We start from the raw sequence: 22,159 nt of genomic DNA on the forward strand, positions 1-22,159 counted from the left end.
CTGAGAAGTGGTCGTGGGCTAGAGCTTTGTCAACTACAGACTTCACAAATTTCAAATGTAGAGCAAAGTTGTGACAATTTTATGGTGAAAGCATGTATATCTACACCTAGATTTGAACCATTAAAATTTTACTATACTTCCTTTATTTCATATCCATCTTGTTGAATGCATTTCAAAATAAATTGTAAACTTCAGTATACTTTACCCTATTTTTTCGTGCTATCATTAATTAGAGTTCAATATTTGATTAATTTTTGTTGGATAAACTCTACAACCATTAAATACACAATTCTTAATATGTCAAGTTATTGAGCTTTGATAAATGCATACACCTAGGTAACCCAGATCTCTGTCAAGATACAGAACATGTTTATCACTGAAGAAATTTCCTTCATGTCTATTCCTAGTTAATTTTTTTCCATCCCATTCAGAAGCAACCACTGTTCTCATTTTTTCCCTCACTATAGATTAGTGTTGCCTGTTTTATAACTTCCTGTGCTATTCTACTATATGCACTTTTTCTTTTTTTGTGTGGAAGGCTTCCTTCACTCAGCATGTTTATGAGATTCACCCATGATGTTTATTCCTTTTTATTGCCAAATAATACTCCTAACTTATGAATATACCATAGTTTATCCCTTCTTTTAGTGATGGATAGCTGGGCTATTTGTAGCTTTTGCCTTTTCTGACTAAAGCTGCTGTGAAGATCTTCTGTAAGTCTTTTTGTTAAGTGTGTGTTCATTTCTCTTAGGTAAATGCCTACAAGTGGAATTGCAGCTTCATAGGGTAGGAATGTGGTCAGTTTTATAACCAACTCCAAACCTTTTTGTACCATCTTATATTTTCCCCAGCCGTGTAGGAGTTGTTCCATTAACCTCATCAACATTTGGTGTTGTCCATCTTTTTAATTTTAGCCATTCTTATGGGTGGCACCTTGTGGACTAATAATGTTGGACTACTTTTTCATATATTGTTGACCATTTGAGTATCTTTTAGGAATATCTTTTAGGATTTTTTTTGCCCACTAAAAAAATGAGTTGTGGAAGTCATTTGAGGATTTTGAACAGATGTAGACAGCGATGCCTCTTACAAAATAGTAAAGGTATGATAAAGAGCAAATATGGGTGGAAAGATAGTGAGTTCAGTTTTCAGTTAGTGGAGGATGAACTGGTAGTGCAGGTCCACGAACTGGTAATAGTGAAGTATTTGTTACTGTATGCAACAAAATAAGTACAGAAAATGAGAGTAAGCTTTTAGACATCCATAACAGTTTGCTAGTTGCACATCATCTAAATATGTGTTTGTCATTTACAGAAGTATCTGTTTGTGCCAGAATGGAAATTAAAAAATAAATAATTGGGCATTTATAACATGGTTTGACAAATACTATCAACAGGGCATCCAGGTGGAGGAGGAGTTGTTTATGATAGTGTCTATGTTTTAGACATTGTGTAGTCATGTTATTTTATTTAACACAGACAACTCTCACTTCTATGATTGTTAACATCCATTTTAGTGGTTATATGCACTCTGGACATGGGATGAGATATAGAAGTTTCAGGGAAGAAATCTGAACTGCAGGATGAGAACTTGGATTTATTAAATCTTTCAGCCAGTGTGAACTCATTAAAAATCCTTGAGCAACAGAGATACATTGCAAAATCCATACTTAATAAACATTTATTTTGCAGTGACAGTGGGATGAATAGAGAATAGGGAGAAAAGAAGAGGTTATAAGGCTACTTAGGAATCAGTTTCAACATTGTCCAATGTGAGGTTGAGAACCTTGAACAAAGTTTGTTTTTGTGGTATCTGATAAGATATTAAGAGGAGAAGAAAGAGTCAAAGATGTTCCCAAGGTATTGACCTGGGGCTGGTGCTACCTGGTATGTAAGATGGCTAGTTTTAGAAGAAGTAGAATTTATTATTAGACTTATACTTACATTATGTTAAAAATTATATGAGGCAAAAATTGTATTGCATAGTGTAAGTAATAGAGTTCTCACTTAAAATTTTCAGTGGATAAGAAACCCAAGATATACCATTATAAAAGTCTTGATAGTTTTCCCTACTTTTTATGTTGTCTCTTTTTTTATTTATTTAAAGATTTAATTTAATTTTAATTTTAATTATTTTATTTTTATTTTTTATTAAATTAAAAAAAGTCTTTATTTTTGAGACAGAGAGAGAGAGAGAGACAGACAGACAGACACACAGCATGAGCAGGAGAGGGGCAGAGGCAGAGGGAGGCACAAAATTTGAAGCAGGCTCCAGGCTCTGAGCTGTCAGCACAGAGCCTGATGTGGGGCTTGAACTCACAAACCTTGAGATCATGACCCAAGCCAAAGTTGGACACTTAAACAACTAAGCCACCCAGGAGCCCCTTAGTTTAGTTTTTAATTTAATTTAATTTAATTTAATTATTTAATTTAATTTAATTTTTATTTATTTTATTTTATTTTTTTTTCAACGTTTTTTATTTTATTTTTGGGACAGAGAGAGACAGAGCATGAACGGGGGAGGGGCAGAGAGAGAGGGAGACACAGAATCGGAAACAGGCTCCAGGCTCCGAGCCATCAGCCCAGAGCCTGACGCGGGGCTCGAACTCATGGATCGCGAGATCATGACCTGGCTGAAGTCGGACGCTTAACCGACTGTGCCACCCAGGCGCCCCTTTAATTTATTTTTTAAATTTACATCCAAGTTAGCATATACTGCAACAATGATTTCAGGAGTAGATTCCTTAATGCCCCTTATCCATTTAGCCCATCCCTCCTCCCACAACCCCTCCAGTAACCCTCTGTTTGTTCTCCATATTTAAGAGTCTCCTATGTTTTGTCCCCCTCCTTATTTTTATATTATTTTTGCTTCCCTTCCCTTGTGTTCATCTGTACTGTGTCTTAAAGTCCTCATATGAGTGAAATTGTATGATATTTGTCTTTCTCTGACTAATTTCGCTTAGCATAATACCCTCTAGTTCCATCCATGTAGTTGCAAATGGCAAGATTTCATTCTTTTTGATTGCCGAGTAATACTCCATTGTATACATGTACCACATTTTCTTTATCCATTCATCCATCGTTGGACATTTGGGCTCTTTCCATACTTTGGCTATTGTTGATGGTGCTGCTGTAAACATTGGGATGCATGTGTCCCTTCAAAACAGCCTACCTGTATCCCTTGGATAAAGACCTAGTTGTGTGATTGCTGGGTTATAGGGAAGTTCTATTTTTAATTTTTGAAGGAACCTCCATACTGTTTTCGAGAGTGGCTGCACCAGTTTGCATTCCCACCAACAATGCGAAAGAGATCCTCTTTCTCTGCATCCTCGTTACCATCTCACAACTAGTATGGAGGTTCCTCCAAAAATTAAAAATAAAACTACCCTACAACCCAGCAATTGCACTACCAGGTATTTTTCCAAGGGATACAAGTATGCTGTTTCGAAGTGACACATGCACCCACATCCTTGCCAACATCTGTTGTTGCCTGAGTTGTTAATGTTAGCCATTCTGACAGGTGTGAGATGGTATCTCATGGTGGTTTTGATTTGTATTTCCCTGATGATGAGTGATGTGGAGCATTTTTTCATGTGTCGGTTGGCCATCTGGATGTCTTCTTTGGAGAAGTGTCTATTCATGTCTTTTACCCATTTCTTCACTGGATTGTTTGTTTTTTGGGTGTTGAGTTTGATAAGTTCTTTATAGATTTTGGATACTAACCTTTTTCTGATATGTCATTTGCAAATATCTTCTCCCATTCTGTCGATTGCCTTTTAGTTTTTAGTTTCAGTTTTAGTTTTGCTGATTGTTTCCTTCACTGTGCAGAAGCTTTTTATTTTGATGAGGTCCCAGTGGTTCATTTTTGCTTTTGTTTCCCTTGCCTCTGGAGACGTGTTGAGTAAGAAGTTGCTGTGGCCAAGATCAAAGAGGTTTTGCCTGATTTCTTCTTGAGGATTTTGATGGCTTCCTGTCTTACGTTGAGGTCTTTCATCCATTTTGAGTTTCTTTTTGTGTATGGTGTAAGAAAGTGGTCCAGGTTCATTTTTCTGCACATTGCTGTCCAGTATTCCCAGTACCACTTGCTGAAGAGACTGTGTTTATTCCATTGGATATTCTTTGCTGCTTTGTCAAAGATTAGTTGGCCATACATTTGTGGGTCCATTTCTGGGTTTTCTGTTCTGTTCCATTGATCTGAGTGTCTGTTTTCTTGCCATTATTTTTTTTTTAATTTTTTTTAACGTTTATTTATTTTTGAGACAGAGAGAGACAGAGCATGAATGGGGGAGGGTCAGAGAGAGGGAGACACAGAATCTGAAACAGGCTCCAGGCTCTGAGCTGTCAGCACAGAGCCGGACGCGGGGCTTGAACTCACGGACCGCGAGATCATGACCTGAGCCCAAGTCGGCCACTCAACCGACTGAGCCACCCAGTCGCCCCTAGCCATTATTTTTAATTTGAGAGAGAGAGAGAGAGAGAGAGAGAGAGAGAGAGAGAATCCTAAACAGGCTCCATGCTCAGCATAGAGCCCGACATGGGGCTCGATCCTACAACCCTGGGATCATGACCTGAGCTGAAATCAAGAGTCAGATGTTCAACTCACTGAGCCACCCAACTGCCCCTTAAGATTTTATTTTTTAATTTTTTTAATGTTTATTTATTTTTGAGAGAGAGAGAGAGAGACAGTGTGTGTGTGTGTGTGTGTGTGTGTGTGTGTGTGTGTGTGTGTGTGAATGGGGGTGGGGGGAGCAGAGAGAGACAGAGACACAGAATCCAAAGCAGGCTCCAGGCTCTGAGCTGTCAGCACAGAGTCCGATGTGGGGCTCAAACTCATGAACTGTGAGATCATGACCTGAGCCTAAGTCGGACGTTCAACTGACTGAGCCACCCAGGCACCCCAAGATTTTATTTCTAAGTAACCTTCACACCCAACGTGGGACTCGAACCCTGAGATCAACAGTTGCATGCTCCACTGACCAAGCCAGTCAGGTGCTTTTTCTGGTGTCTGTTTAAGTGGCTACTTAGTTTTATCATTCTCTTTTGAAATTCTTAATGTCTTAAAAAAACTTTTTTTAATGTTTATTTTTGAGCGAGAGAGACAGAGAGAGGGAGGGAGGGGGAGGGGCAGAGACAAAGAATCTGAAGCAGGCTCCAGGCTCTGAACTGTCAGCACAGAGCCTGATGCAGGGCTTGAACTCAAACCACAAGATCATGACCTGAGCTGAAGTTGGACGCTTAACCTACTGAGCCACCTAGGTGCCCCTGAAATTCTTAATATCTTAAAAAATCTTGAAAATATATTCATTACAGTACCTAGAAGATGACGGTTGCATTGCACGAAACGGTATTTTTTCTTTTTTTTTTCCAAAGGTTTTTTTTAATGTTTCATGTTTTTATTTAAATTCTAGTTAACACACAGTATAATAGTTTCAGGAGTAGAGTTTAGTGATTTTTCACTTACGTATTACACCCAGTGCTCATCACAACAAGTGCCCTCCTTAATACCCTTAATCACCTTAATACCTCCTTAATCACCCTTTTAGCCTAAATCCCCCACCCCCTACCTCCCCTCCAGCTCCAAGAAAGCACTCCAAATGTTAACTTACTGAACCTAAGGTTCATGTGGAGTGCCTTCTTGGAGCTTTGAATGTACTTCAAAGATGTGACACTAGGTGTCACTAACACATTGCGGTAAGAAAAGTGCAGCTGTTCCCTTGAAAGAAATATTTCCCCTAGCTTTTAGTGTATGTAGCTTTTACACTAAAGCTTTAGAGAAACATGCAAGGGCATATTTGAGGTAAATACCAATTAGTCTTTTATTTATTAGAAGTTGGGTGCCAGTAGACCTTGCCATGTCACGATTGTTAGCCAGGAACAATTTTTATGAGTTTCACTTGGGAGCAATATAAAGTCTATGATTTGGGTATCTGGCAAACAGAGGAAGTTTGAATATGGACCTGAATCAAAAAATTGTGTTCATTGAAAATAGGTCCTTATTTTGTTTGGTCTAGTCTCTTGTTTACTGGGAAGAGAAGTAAAGGATGGCTCTTTAGTCATCTGCAGTAGAATAGCATTGATTGTCCTGGAATGAATGGAAGCAAAAATGAAGAATGATGTTACAACAACTTCTAGAATCCACCTGTATTAATAGAGAAAAATACTTTTGCTTAGAGTGTTTCTTACACTGTCACTTTAGAAAAAGTCTTACATCTGAAGTTTAATTTTTCCTTGTGTTTTAATAGTGGCTTTATGTTACTTTTGTTGATGTAATATATGCACTCTACTTTGAGTTTGAAATTTATTACCACAAATTGGAATCTTGTTTGAAATATTTTTGATGTTTTTCTGTTCTAAAGCAGAAAGTATTCTTTGGACACAGACTTATGAGTGTGTGGAACGCAATTTTTTCTTTTGTTATAAATCCTCTTGTTTTAAATTTTATTGAGTATATTAAATACAGTAAAGTACACAGGTCTTAAGTGTGCAGACTGAATTGTTTTATATGTATATAACCTTCTGTAGATCACTCAGAATAAGATATAGAACATTTGCAGCAACTCTGAAGAATTCCACTTCCCTGTTAATATTGTCCTCCCTATACCTCCAAATAACCAATATGCTGACTTCTACTGCCAGAGATTAGTTTTTCTGTTTTTGAACTTCATAAAAAATATCATAGATACCTGTGTTCTTTTATGTTTGGCTTCTTTCTCTTTTAACAGTATGACTATGAGATTCTTTCATGTTCTTGTGTGTAGCAGTAATCTGTTCTTATTTTTTTTCTGTGTAGTATTTTATCATGAATACAACACATTTAAAGAAGTCCACTATATAGCCAATAGACATTTTTGGTTGTTTCCAGTTTTTGAGCATTATAAATAAAACTGCTCTGAATGTTATTTTATATGGTTGTTGGTGGACATATACTGTATCCATTTCTCTTGGATATATAGACCTAGAGTAGATTTGCTGTGTTACAGCGTATATGTATGTTTAATGTTAGTTCATATAACGAGTTTTCCAAAGTAGTTTTACCAATATGTATGCCCACTAGCAATGTATGAGAGTTTCATTTGCTCCATATTTCTCATTGGTTTTTGGTATTGTTAGCTTTTAAAATTTTTACCATTCTGGTAGGTGTGTACTAGTACCTCATTGTGGAGTTTGAAAGATGCTTTTTATTTTGCAATAATTTTAAACTTCCAGAAAATTTTATAATTAGTACAAGGAGCTCCTTGATTTACCCAAATTTACCGGTTATGGACATTTTGCCTCACTGGCTGTATCTTTCTCTCAGTTTTTTTATTTGTGCACATTTTTTTCTGAACGGCTAATAAGTAGGAGAAATAATGTACCCCTTTTCCATAAATAATTCAGTATATATTCCTAAGAATAAGGCACATTATCTTATACAACTATAGCACTATCAAAACCAGGACATTTACATTTGATACAATACTGTTATGTAATCCACAATCCATTTTCTGATTTCATCATTTGTCCCAATAGTCTCCTTTATAGGTATTCTGACATTTTCACTTTTCTTTATGATTTTACTCTTTAAAAAATTTTAAAATTATTTATTTATTTATTTATTTATTTATTTATTTATTTATTTATTATTTCCAAGTTAGTTAGCATATAGTGCAATAATGATTTCAGGAGTAGATTCCAGTGATTCATCCCCTATGTATAACACCCAGTGCTTATCCCAATAAGTGTCTTCCTTAATGCCCCTTACCCATTTAGCCCATCCCCCCACTCACAGCCCCTCCAGCAACCCTCAGTTTGTTCTCTGTATTTAAGAGTCTCTTATGTTTTGTCCCCCTCCTTGTTTTTATATTATTTTTGCTTTCCTTCCCTTACATTCATCTGTTTTGTATCTTAAATTCTGCATATGAGTGAAGTCACATGATATTTGTCTTTCTCTGACTAATTTCATTTCGCATAGTATGTTCTAGTTCCATCCACGTAGTTGCAAATGGCAAAATTTCATTCTTTTTTTTTTTTTAATTTTTTTTAACGTTTTATTTATTTTTGAGACAGAGAGAGACAGAGCATGAACGGGGGAGGGGCAGAGAGAGAGGGAGACACAGAATCGGAAGCAGGCTCCAGGCTCTGAGCCACCAGCCCAGAGCCCGACGCGGGGCTCGAACTCACGGACCGCGAGATCGTGACCTGGCCGAAGTCGGACGCTTAACCGACTGTGCCACACAGGCGCCCCCAAAATTTCATTCTTTTTGATTGCCAAGTAGTACTCCACTGTATAGATATACCACCTCTTCTTTATCTGTTCTTCTGTTGATGGACACTTGGGCTCTTTCCATACTTTGGCTATTGTTGATAGTGCTGCTGTAAAACATTGGGATGCATGTGTCCCTTCAAAACAGCACACCTGTATCCCTTGGATAAAGACCTAGTTGTGCAATTGCTGGGTCATAGGATAGTTCTATTTTTAATTTTTTGAGGAACCTCCATACTGTTTTCCAGAGTGGCTGCACCAGCTTGCATTTCTACCAGCAGTGCAAAAGAGATCCTCTTTCTCCGCATCCTCACCAACATCTGTTGTTGCCTGAGTTGTTAATGTTAGCCATTCTGACAGGTGTGAGGTGGTATCTCATGGTGGTTTTGATTTGTATTTCCCTGATGATGAGTGATGTGGAACATTTTTCCATATGTCTGTCAGCCATGTGGATATCTTCTTTAGAAAAGTGTCTATTCATGTCTTTTGCTCATTTCTTCACTGGATTGTTTGTTTTTTGGGTGTTGAGTTTGATAAGTTCTTTATAGAGGCATACAGTATGTACTCCTTTGTGTCTTTTTTTGTTTAGTGTATTTTTTAGATTCATCCATGTTGTTGTATGTTGTCATGGTTTGTGTTTTTGATTTTATTACTTTGATCATGTTTTCATGGTCTTTATATATCTGGTACCAAGTACATTGTCTGGCAGTTAGTTGGATATATATATATATATATATATATATATATATATATATATATATGTATGTTTATATATATACATTTATGTATGTATGCGTACATGTACACATATATATGTGTGTACATGTTTAGTAAATGTATTTTAAGATTTCAATATTTTGCTGAGTATTTTCATCTAAGAGTGCTAGAGAGTCAATTTTAGAAAGATACAAACTAAAGTTCATAATCGTTTGCTATTGGCTTACATCCCATTCTATTCCCAATCTGTCCCTTCTTCCTAAAGTCTCTATGTTTATTAATTAATAGCACCATACTTTTTCCATTTAGCCACATTGAAGCCTAGGGTCTATGCCACGTATTAGGAGATACAAATATCACTAAGACCTGAGTCCTGAGCAGATCACATTCTACATATGTGAGGTGTCACTACATAATTGCAGTCTGGGTCAGTGCTTCCCAGATGGGAGTGCTTTTGCCCGCAAGGAAACATTTGCCATGTTTGCGGACATTTTTTATTGTCACGATTGGGAGTTGCTACTGGCATCTAGTAGATGAAAGCCAGAGATGTGCAAAGCTTCCTACAATGTTTAGGACATTTTTGCTCAACAAAGCATTGTCCATTCCAAAATGTCAGTAGGGCTGAAGTTGAGAAACCCTGGCCTGTGAAATTCATGTTCCAGTGGAGGAATGAATGGAGCACCGCAGAGCACTGAGTAGTGAGGAGATGCCTGGGGGAGTTTCTGACACTTGCGCTGCCTAGTGAAATTTCATAATGTTAATATAAATAATAGCATCTGTAATTTGAATAATCAGAATATACCACACCATCATATTAGGTGCATCACCTATTATTCTCTATTATCCTGTCAATTTTACTATTTTTTTTTTAAGATTTCTTATTTTTGAGTACTCTCTATACCCAACAATCAGGTTTGAACTCACAACCCTGACATCAAGAATTGCACACTCAAGATGCACACAAGAATCTTTGATTTAAGCCAGGCAGGCACCCCTTAGTTTCACTATTTAGTGTCATTCTCATTTTGTAGATAAAAAATTAAAGCTCATATTTAACCCTTAAAATGCACAGCCTCCCCACTATCAACATTCCACATCAGTAGTCCCCTTTATCTGTGGTTTTGCTTTCCATGATTTCCGTTACCCACAGTCAGCTGTGGTCTGGAAGCAAACGATCCTGCATCTGTTGTATTGCCGTAAGGTGAATAGTAGTCTAATACTACGTCACATGCCTGCATCATTCATCTCACTTCATCTCATCACGTAGGCATTTTATCATCTGACATCACCACAAAGAGAGTAAATACAGTACATTATGTTTTGAGAGAGAGACATTCATATAACTTCTCTTATAGTATATTGTTACAATTGTCTTATTTCATTGTTGTTAATCTCTTACTGTGCCTAATTTATAAATTAAACTTCACCATGGTATATACATATAGGAAAATATATTTATAGGATTTCTTACTATCCACAGTTTCAGGCATCCACTGGAGGTCTTAGAATGTATCGCTCATAGATAAAGGGGGACTGCTGTATAGTTTTGCCTTTCCATAATGTCATATAGTTGGAATCATACAGCATGTAGCTGTTTCAGATTGGCTTCTTTCACTTAGTAATACACATTTAAGTTACGCCCAAGTCTTTTCATGGCTTGATAGCTCATTTCTTTTTAGCACTAAATAATATTACATTGTCTGGATGTACCATAATTTATTTATGATAGATATCTTTAAAAAATTCAGATATAGCATACATACTCTAAAAAGTACAAACCTCAAGTCTGTAGTTTGAAGACTCTTTGTGTGTATATGTGATTATGTAAATGTGTATGTTTGTTTGTACCCATATGTAAATAAGTGAAAGTAACATTGAGAACAAAAGGTAGAGCATTTTTCTTACTTATATAGTTCTCCAGCCAATATTTCCCTTCCCCTCGGGTAAGATGATAACTATTCTGACCACAGATCTGTATTGAACGTCATATAAATAGAGGCACACAGTATGTACTCCTTTGTGTCTTTTTTTGTTCAGTGTATTTTTTAGATCCATCCATGTTGTTGCATGTTGTCATGGTTTGTATTTTTGATTTTTGATTTTATTACTGTGTTATATCCCACTGATTAGATATACCAATTGTTTAGCTATTATCCTTTTGGGATGGGCATATATGTTTCTATAATGAATATAGCTCCTATGAACATAATTGTAGATTTATGTGCTCTATTTTTGAGTATGTACTTAGGAGCAGCATTGCTGGGCCACAGGTCAGGCATATATTTAACTTGATTAGAAATTGCCTACAGGTTTTTCAAAGATGTTGAACCATGATACACTTTCACCTGCAATATCTGAGAGTTGTAGTTGCTCTGCTTCCTGCTACCATTGATGTTGTCATTCATTTTTTAAATCATCTTGTCAGTCCTACAAGTTCATAAGGTATCTATTTTACAGAAGAACAATCTTAGGCTTCTATTTAATATAATGTTTCTTTTTGGTTAGATATCTATGCAAAACTATCTTCAGCCAACAGATTGTATCAGGATACATTTACAATACCAATCAAATATGACAAACTCAGTCTTTAAAAATTTTTTTTTAACATTTATTTATTACTGAGAGACAGAGCGACACAGAGCATGAGCAGGAGAGGGGTAGAGAGAGGGGGAGACACAGAATCTGAAGCAGGCTCCAGGCTCTGAGCTGTTAGCACAGAGCCTGATGCGGGGCTCGAACTCATCATCTATGAGATCATGACCTGAGCTGAAGTCAGTTGCCTAACCAACTGAGCCACCCAGGCGCCCCCAAACTCAGTCTTTTAGAAGTAGAAAGAGGCTGTAATCCAAAATTGGCTTATCTGTAGTACTGTTTTCTCTCTTTCCAATTGGACATGTATTCTGCACAAAATAAAGTAACAAGTTAAAGGGAATCCAGTTTGTGTGTCTGAGTGATGATGAAGTGTTTATGACAGCTGCTAGGCTGACACTCTCTGTAATGGTGTTACATTGACTTCTGAACACCTTCCAGGCTGCTTCCAGCCATATGTGTCTGTGTAGTCTGAGTGGTTTTACATTAACATCTACCCTGAGTAAGATCTTTTGACTACAAAAGTGTTACTTTCAAATGGAAGATACCATTAGGGCTGCTTCAAAGCTCGGAATGGTATTTGGATTGGTGGTGCTGAAATAATGGCTGGGGTTTTGAAGTGTAAGGTCTAAATCTGTGTTGCATAACCAAAGGAACGTGTGAGTTTAAACTGCTTTTCTTTGATCTTCCTTTCAAAAATCAGACTGGAGGGGAAAGGTTAAAGTCGCCTTAAAGTACTCCTCTGTGTGTGCAAAAATTTGGAAGTATGAAAATATGATTACAAGTTCCATTCATTATTTGTGTTCTGTGGTTTTCATATTGTTCTTGAAACTCACTTCCTTCTTGCTCAAGTTTTGTATTTTGAATTTCGTGTCAAGAACAAAATATAGACTCAATTGCTGTCTGCTTTATGTGGTTAGCAAATATCTGCTCTATAAGTTGTTAGTCCTCAAAAATATGTGTTTCAGGTGGTTTTTGTGGTTTGCATTTTTTTTTTTTGATGGCATACACAGTAGGTTACAGAGATACTGACACTCTGACATTAACTGAATCATTTGTGGTTAGTTAGGCAAAAATAAAACAAAAACATTATCCCTGTCTTCCTCCTAATTTTAAGAGCTTTCCAAAGCTGTTACTATTAGGAATCCTTTCTTCAAACTGTGCTGTCTTAAGTTTTTGAAATTGTTGGAACAGAGTTGTAAAACATAAAATAACGCCCTGGCAGTGACTTGTTGGAGAAAAAAGGCTTGAGGTTAAAAACTGTTTTGAATACAGTATATTAACAGGAGATTTTGATGCCTCTTTGGTCTGGTCATGTTTGGAGAATATTGTTTTTTGTTTCCTTACATCTAAAATGAAAATATATCATCAAATTGGCTCATGGGGTGATTCTAGAGAGAGACTATCAGCTCTCATTAGAGATTGCTTTGTAGTTATAATAGTTACTCATGTAGCTAGTGGAGTCATTTTGTTGCTTATTAATCGAATACCATGGTATAACGTCATACTTCTCACTCCTTTCCCTATATTTCTTTGTATTTTTGCTTTTCCTCCCAATTAAAAAAAACTTGTGACTTCTAAAGTTAAAAAAAAAAGTCATTAAATGTTCAGTTTTTTAAAGAACTTCATCGTCAGTTCAGTTGTGTGGTCTGTATGATTAGCACATGTGAAGTAGTTAGCAAAGTGGTAACTATACACTTGTACATACATTTAAATAGGCGAAGTGAGTTCCTTCTGTTGCTTTAAGAACTGAATTCCCTTAGTATAAGACCTCATCACCTCTTCATTCTCACTCTCTGTATTTTTGGGAGGGGTATCAGGAAAGGTTAAAATTTATTTGTGGAATTTCCACATTTTTCCATACCTATATATGTAAATAAAAGTTAATAGACATTATTTTTTTGACCAATTATAGGTCTACCTAAAAATTGAGTAGAAAGTACAGAGTTCCCATGTATCCCCTCACCACCGTATTTGCCCCTGTTTAACATCTTGCATTAGTGAGGTACATTTGTTAAAATTAATGAACCAATATTGATATAAGTTATTAATAACTTTATAGTTTACATTTTCTCCTTAATTAAAAAACTTTTATTTGGTGTTACCTTTCAAGGAAATGATGCTCTTTTTTTAAGGAACTTCATTTCAGTTGTATCTGTGTGGTTAGTACATGTGGCACATTTAGAAAGATTGATAACTCTCTATTTGCATATTTAAATGTGCTGTTTTTAAAACATCATAGTTGGTAAGAAAACCTGTTGCAGGTAAAAACATCATATAAACACATAAAGATTGGAATGAGTGTAGGGTATTTGCTAGAGAGGGTGGAGACTGCCTTGTAAGAACTGTTGCACAGATGATGTGCTGCTTTCCACCATGGTAATAGCCCTTTTACTGAGAGCTGTAAAACATAGGAAGTAATATACTGGTGGCTTCAAGAATGAGATGTACCAAATGTGTTTTATTGTATGGTATTATAACACATTTTCAGACATTAAATATTAATAACATGCTTTGAGAACAGTGGGGCAAAGTCAGATTTATGCTAAATACCATTAAGATTGAATAATGAGGCTGATATAGACCCAGTCATTTATTCATCCATTTATTCAACAAGCATCTTTTTGATTTAACTGTCTTTTTTGTTACCTATTTTAGATATGCAATTTAATCATTACAGTTGCCTTCTTAGATATATCATCACCTCTATTTTATTTTTTGAGAGAGAGTGAGAGCAGGGGAGGGGCAGAGAGAAAGGGGACAGAGGATCTGAATTGGGCTCTGTGCTGACAGCTCAGAGCCTGGAGCCTGCTTCAGATTCTGTGTCTCCCTCTCTCTCTTTACCCCTCCCCCCACTCGTGCTCGCTCGCTCTCTCTCTCTCTCAAAAATAAATAAACATTAAGAAAAAAAATAGAGCCAAACTCATATTTAGCAAATTTGTATAGTTAATAAACACAAGTCCAGTTTGTTTTCTACTAAAATAAACTGTTGGAATATTTGATGTGGTTGATGTGTGATATTTGCAACCTATGATCCTGGCATATTGTTGTATGTACTTGCCATTGTACTTGTCATTGTTGTACTTTCCCTTGATTTTGGGAAAAGAATAAAACTTCCAGGGTCCCACCTGTGGGCTGCTTTTACTCTGTCAGACTTTCCAAGTGGAACCGGAGCCATTACTGGTGTGGAGAACTCTGACATGAAAGATATTTTTGATTGAAAGTCTGCATGTGCATGAGATAAACATGGGGAATTTTTTTCTTTTGTCTTTCATGTCTGGTGTCTTGGTTTTCTTTTTTTTTTTTAAATTTTTTTTTTCAACGTCTATTTATTTTTGGGACAGAGAGAGACAGAGCATGAACGGGGGAGGGGCAGAGAGAGGGAGACACAGAATCGGAAACTGGCTCCAGGCTCCGAGCCATCAGCCCAGAGCCTGACGCGGGGCTCGAACTCACGGACCGCGAGATCGTGACCTGGCTGAAGTCGGACGCTTAACCGACTGCGCCACCCAGGCGCCCCTGGTGTCTTGGTTTTCAATTCATATTTCTAGCCTGGAAATCATCTGCTATATATGCTGTACCCATTTTGAAAAAAAATAGGCAAATTAATACTTCTTTTTAATTTTTTTTAAAGATGAAAACTTGTTAAAGTATCAAGAAAAAGAACTACTAGTCATTATCTTTTGTTTGAGCTGTTTGAGTTCCAGGGAAAGTATAGCAATTTTTGTGTGTTTCCTATCTTTAACAGAGACGGAATTTTCTTTGAATGTTAGTATGAATTTTTACAAATCAATATTTTTCACTTCAAGAGATGGATATCATGTCGCTATAACCAAGCCATTGTACCTTGTTGAAGGGAGGGTTGCTTATTTATTACTGGATTTGGAATTAAGATACGAATTTGATTAGCTACAAAGAGTTCTACCTTTTTCTTGAAATGAGTTCTTGAGTCTCATTCATATTCTGAACTATTCATCATATATACATGTGGTAATCAAGGGTCCTTCAGGACAAAAGTCTTACATCATTTTCCCTGATGGCAGGCCACTACAATAAAGACTATTTATATAGTTAGTTTGAGGCAGCATTACTTTTCAGAGGATACTGACCTGCATTTCATTCGCTGTGCACAATAGATTTAAATCCATAATGTCTTAGAATCAGGGAACTGTAGTGGGCAAGAGACTTTAACAGTCATTCATGGAATAGTATAACTAATTCCAATAAGCATATGAAAAGGTGTTTGATCCATCTCCTTAGTCATGAAGAAAATACAAATTAAAACCATAGTGAAAGTCCCATTGAACACGCCAGAGTGCCTGATACAAACTGTTGGTGAGGAAGTGAGCAGGTAGAACTCTTTTTCATTGCTGGTGGAAGTGTCAATTTGTACAATCACTGTAGAAAACTATTTTGTTGAAATCTACAAAATATGCACATATGCCTAATATAGGAGCAATTCTAACTAGTAGATTTATACCCAGGAGAAATATATATATATTCACTAAATGAAATGTGCAAGAATATTCATAACAGTATTCTTTACAATGTTCTTTTAAAAATGCTAAAATCATGGCTCTCCTACAACTGTAAAATGGAACAGATGTCATAGATTTTATTTAACTCATTAATAAATGAGGTGTTTGGCAAGTTGTTACAGCTGGTTCAAGGGAGAATCTGAAGAACCAATATAGGCAATTAGAAATACTACAATGAACTTTTTACGAGGTGCAAACCTGGTTAATACACTACTGAAACTAAAATGTACTGCCTGGAATCATCTTTTTTATAGAGTGGAATTCAATTGTATCTCTTCCAGACAAAATTCACTTGCATTTCTGTGGACAAGAGTCAGTTACTATCAGTTTTCTATAACTTACAATATTGCAAAACAAGGGTATAGATGCATATAAAATCAAATAACCCCAAAGGGTCCACTAGACACTCTTGGTAATCCATTGAAAGGACATATAGTGATCTTTTTCTCATTTGAAAATTTTTTCAATTTTTCCTGACATCTTAAGAGCCAAGAACTAGAAACAACCTGGAAGTCCACCAATAGTAAAATGGATAAATTGTAGTATTTTTCACACAGTGGAAATCTGTATAGCAATAGAAATTTGAAAACTACAATAAAAAAAAAACCAATCGTATGCAACAACATGAATGAATTTCATACATATGTAATTCACAAAAGAGTGTATACTGTGTGATTCTATTTGCATAAATTTGAATGAGTAAAATTTATATGTAATGAAGTCAGGATAGTGGTTATGATTATTCTTGAGTTGGGTTTGTGACTGGGAAAGGGGTGTGAGGGACCTTCTGAGTATCTGTCATGTTCTGTTTCTTGATGTCTGTGCTGGTAACAGAGGTATTTTAACATGGAAAATTCATTAAGCTGTACATATATGTATGACTGAGGTGTTATTTCTGTGTCTGTTATTCAACAATGTTTGATAAAAAGAATTAACTGCAGACACAATTCTCCATTTGACTAGTATCTAAAAGGGAAGTTGGGGGTGTAAATATGTACTCTTGTCCTAATTCTGTGTCATAAAGCATTATTATTGTCCATGGTATTTGATTGACTTTTCTATTTTGTAGTCATATATCTTTGAAAAGTCATCATGATTTCAGAAACAAGTTTGGTTCTGAGGGCTAGATGACCTTCATTTGCTTTTAGAATTTTCTAGAGGTAGTTATAAACTCCCACAACTTTTATAGCCCTTTCCCTGTGTGTATTGTCTCGGCTGTTATAATTTCCCTTTGCCTTAGATTGAGTTGTGAGATTCTAAACTTGTACTCTCCCCCCCACTTTTTTGGTTTGGTATGTAATTTGCATATTTTCACCATGCGAAAGCTATTTTCTATGGTTGGAAAAGATTTTTTTCCTACAGTGTGAACAAATCATTCTTTGTTCTCCTTATTGTGCCTCCAAACTGGTACGTCCGGTTTATGCTCCAAACAACAAAAGTCTGTCATCAGAAATTAAAATGCCAGTAAGAACAAAGGCAGAGACCCATGAGGAACTCTTGGAGAGGTTTCCTCCCTGTTTGCGCCTCTCCCCAAGTTACCACAGTTGCCAGGAAGTTGGAACATTGCTTGGTACAACTCCTTCCTTGTAGTTCTGCCCTTGTATTTATTATTATTGTTGGTTTAAAAATGAACTTAACGCTCCTGGTAATTCTTGTCAGGATATATAAAATCCTCATCTCTGAGATTTTTTTCCCCCATTTTCAGTGAGCTCTTTTTTAAGAAATGTAAAAATCACTTTGAAAGCCTTTAAAAACTTAATCAGTTTTGACACGCATTTATTTGAGAGCAGAATTACCAGTGAACATGCTGTATAAAATTATTAGAGACAATTGAAAGCGGCAGCTAAAGCCGAGCCTGTAAGGACATATCCAACTTGTGTTCTTTCTAAAATGTGCACGTCTTATCTGTACACACTTTGTTGGCACTCTTCTGAAATAGTATTCCAGTGTAGCATTTGTACACATTATTTGGAGACTTCTCTCATCTCAGAAGTTTGGCATTTGAGACTCACTTAGGATACTTTGGAATTATGCTTCTAACCACGTTGATTTTAACATAGTCACAAATATTTGTAAATAGTGACAGAATGTTTCTTCATCCCTCCCTTCCCTTATGTTGCAATTAAAGATTCAAGGATCTTAACTTAGAGGTAATAAAGGATGGGTAATAAATGTGGGATGCATTTTGTAATCAGTCCTAATGTTTTTTCTTACCTTTTGCGGTATATTTAAAGAGGGATTTAGAGTAGAAGCTTAGAATAGAATAGAGCATTTAGGTCTGTTTTGAAAGCTGTTATGCTGGAGAGCATGGTGTGTTCAGATTTCAAAATGTTTTTCAATGTCAGAGTAAAGCTCATGTGAATTAAATCCAGTGTTAACAAATGTTTATCATATTGTGAGAATGCCAAGACACGTTTGCCTTGTTCTTTATTATTTAGTATAATTTAGTACACATAGGTCAGTTAAATATGATTAGACTTTTATTTTTTATTTTACTTTACTTTAAGGCTTTATTTGATAGAACCAAAAGCTAAATGCTAGATCTGTGGAATATGGCCATAATAGTACACAGCAGACTTTGTGTTAGAATATTATGATTTGTTAAAAGTATGAATGTATATTTGTTAGAGTGAGAAGTGTTTTTCATTGCTCTGAATTACAATTTCAGTGCAACTTCTATAATATTGTTTTATAATTTTTTATTTCCTTGTAAGTAGAATAGTCTGTATATTGAAGAATATTATTTATCCATTTTTATATCCCCATTTTGGTGGAGATAGCTAATAATAACTCTATAATATAAATGTATTACATTAGTGACGTACCTTTCAGCAAAAGTGTGCTTAATATCAGCAAGATCATACTTTTTGGATTTTAGAGAATGTGTGATTCCTGTGTTGGGTGGGAGGTTGAACAAAGTGACCTTTTAAGGCTTTTTCTAAATTTTAAATTCTGTTCTATAATATTAAACTGTAGACTTAAGAGCTATAGTATATAATGGCCATGTTTTTCATGTAGAAAATTAATGTTCACAAAGGAGTTTGTAGAGAGCTAAATTCTTATCTTTTGCTATACTGAGTTTATAGTTTGGTGTGTTTAATTGGTGATAGGTGGTGCTGTTGTTGCACAGTTGGTGAGAAGAGCTTAGCATTCCTCAAACCTGCATCCCAAGTGCTATAGAGAGATTTGCCATTGTGGCCAGCGAATAAGTTTATAGTAATTTTTATAGGCAGAATGAATATGATGGCTCTTTAGGCATCACCATAAGTTAACATTTATAAGAAACAAAATATTTATAGTTTGCAGTCCTTAAATTCAGACAGAAGAGAAGCTGAAGATCTGAAAAAGTAGTTAAAGGAAGTGCTGCAGATTTACAGTTTAATATTGAAAGCTTTATAAGCCTTTTATCTTATATATGTTGTTTATATTTTAAACTGCTTGTTTGGCAGGCCCTATTGAAAAAAAACTACCATCCGCATGTTTCTCTTATTGAATGTTTATTACATGTGTTGTAAGTTCTTGAGTATTTAGAACTAGTTTTATAATTTTGGCCATTTTCCCCATCTGATATCACATATTCCATCAAACGCTTGAGAGTTATGAAAATGTATCGGGGACTAAATTATCACTTAAAGCAGTCTTAACTAATTCTAGTTTAATCTGCTCAATACTTCAATTAGCAGCAAACTGTTCTCTTGAAACACTAATTTGGAAAAGCAGTTGTTTTTGCACTTGCCACATATATTGTCATACCCTTTTACCTTTGGATTAATATACTACTGTACTCTTTATATCTGAGGAATAAATCTGATATGACTCAAAACGAACATTCATACAGTGTTTGATCTATGTGTGTAATAAAAATGATGACATTTAAAGATGCTTACATATTACTTCTTTAATTCATAGAATATTGAAATGATTAGTATTTTGAGGTTCTTTGGCACCTTTACCTTTTAAGTTTATAAATGCAAAATAATACAGGCTTATGGGAGGTGAGGGGAGTGGAGAGATGTTGGTCAAAGGGTACAGAGTTGCAATTATGTAGGATGAGTAAGTCTAGAGATATAATGTTCAGGCATGATGCCTGTAGTTAATAGCACTGTGTTGAATACTTTAAAAATGTTGAGGGTAGATTTCATGTGTTCTCATCATACAAAAAAGGAGGAAATGACTGCAGTAATAATTTTATTATGTATGCATATGAAACCATCATGTACACCTTAAATATCTATGATTTTAATTCAAAATATATTAAAAAAAGAGAAATATATAGGTTTATAGATGCTAAATGATTTATTCAAAGTCGTTAACAGGAAGGTAGTTGCAGAACCATAACCTGGTGCACAGGTTATTCATGTTCCACTATGTGTTCTTTGCAGTATGTTTTGCTTTTTCTCCTTTACAACATATTTGCAGAAATTACTGCATTTAAGTTCTGTTTTTCAGAATACTAAGAATATTTACCTTTTTGTTACGTGGAACACCTGGTACTAATTAAAAAAATCATAGCTGCTCTGCTCTAAAATGAAAGGCAATCATGCAGGAACTGAGCAGACTAACAGGAGTTTCTTAAAGATAAGAATTATAGACTTTAAGAGCAGATCATTCATTTTCCTGTTTATATTAAGTGTGTGCTCTTATCATTTTCTAAAAATATTTGTGGTAATTTAAATATGAATATGCTGAATGTGTATGAACAACCATAAATGTGTGTGTCTCTGTGTGTACATATATTACATTTCAGACAAAAAATTGTGATAAAATTTAGGAGATCTTGTTTTCATATAATCATGTTCTGACCTGTATTTTCATTTACGGAAATTTTTTGTCTTCTCATGCAGATCAGTGGGGAAGCACAGGAGCTCTTTTCTGTTCGACATGGCCCCATTCGGGCGGCTAGAATCTTGCCTGCTCCACAGTTTGGTGAGTGTAGCCCTTAAGAAGAAACAAATCATTTAGGAGTTTCTCTTTTATTGGTCTTGGACTACAGACAGCAAGAATGATAACTAAAGTCTGTTTTCCTCCAAGTGTCCATGCCCCATCCTCTCCTCCCCACAAGATAAATTCTTGTTCTGTCAGTTGAGATGGAAATAGGTAATCTTAACCAATTCAATATGGCCATTCACATTCTACTGTGGTTTTGATTTATCTTCATCCTCTTTGATCTCAATTTAGCCTCTGACTTTGCTGGCTCTTTCTTGAAACCCTCTTCTCTCTTGGTTTTCATGGCATCACTCTTCCCAGATCCCTTCCTTGCTGACTGTACTGCTTTTGTTATGCTTCTGGCTTAGCTTTCTTCTGTGGGTATTCCCCAAGTCTCTGTTGTTCTCATGTCTTTGCTCTTCTTCGCAGTTATTCTTAAACTGCCTTGGAGAGCTTGGTTTTCACCATTATCTCACTTGTGGATAAGTCTGCTGTCTACATTTCCAGCCTTGTCAGAAGTACAGTTTCGGGCTTTTGACCTTTAATCTCTGCTTTAAAAATGAATACTTCTTAATGTTGTATTTAAATATTATGTATGTTTTGATTTAAAAAGTCAAATATGTGTTTAAATTAAATATGCTATTTGGGTGCCTAATAACTCCTGACTCTTTAGTGATATGTTTTCTCATTAATTTGCCTGTGTTCACTCAGAATGTTTTTGCACGAGCAATGAAAACATAGTCATTTTAATCTTGTTTGCATACTCTAAAATCTTTTTAAAAAGAGGATATTAAAAAGTCTAATTCTGTTTTTAAAGTTTACTAGAAGTTGGATAATCTTCCTTATAATACTTCATTTAGCTTATAATTCTCTAAACTGGTGAGAATGAAGTTCATTAAAACTTACTACTGTGTGTGTTATGCACTAACCATATGTGTAAGTAATGTCAGGGATCAATTTAGCGATTAAATCTGCTTAATTGAAATGGGAAGGGTGGAGGTAACAAGGCAACAGCATCCTGCAGTCATGTAGAGATTTTTCTCCTTGTTATTGGGCTGTATGACACATCCAGAGTTCAGCTGTCTCTCCTTTGCTCTCTCTCACTCTCTCTTGCTCTGATTTTTATTGCATTTGAGTTTTGGTGAAAT

At 35.7% G+C, this 22,159-nt stretch overlaps 1 protein-coding gene across 1 annotated transcript in view; it reads left to right on the forward strand.

Moving 5' to 3' along the window:
* Window positions 1-22,159, forward strand: part of BCAS3 (BCAS3 microtubule associated cell migration factor) — a 628,358-nt gene that overhangs the window by 33,326 nt on the left and 572,873 nt on the right. The window contains exon 8 of the mRNA XM_047833397.1: window positions 20,930-21,011. Within this exon, the coding sequence (XP_047689353.1) occupies window positions 20,930-21,011 (82 nt within the window). The remainder of the gene's footprint in view (window positions 1-20,929; window positions 21,012-22,159) is intronic.

This window comes from Prionailurus viverrinus, chromosome E1 (genome assembly GCF_022837055.1).
Source record: "Prionailurus viverrinus isolate Anna chromosome E1, UM_Priviv_1.0, whole genome shotgun sequence".
Lineage (NCBI taxonomy): Eukaryota > Metazoa > Chordata > Mammalia > Carnivora > Felidae > Prionailurus > Prionailurus viverrinus.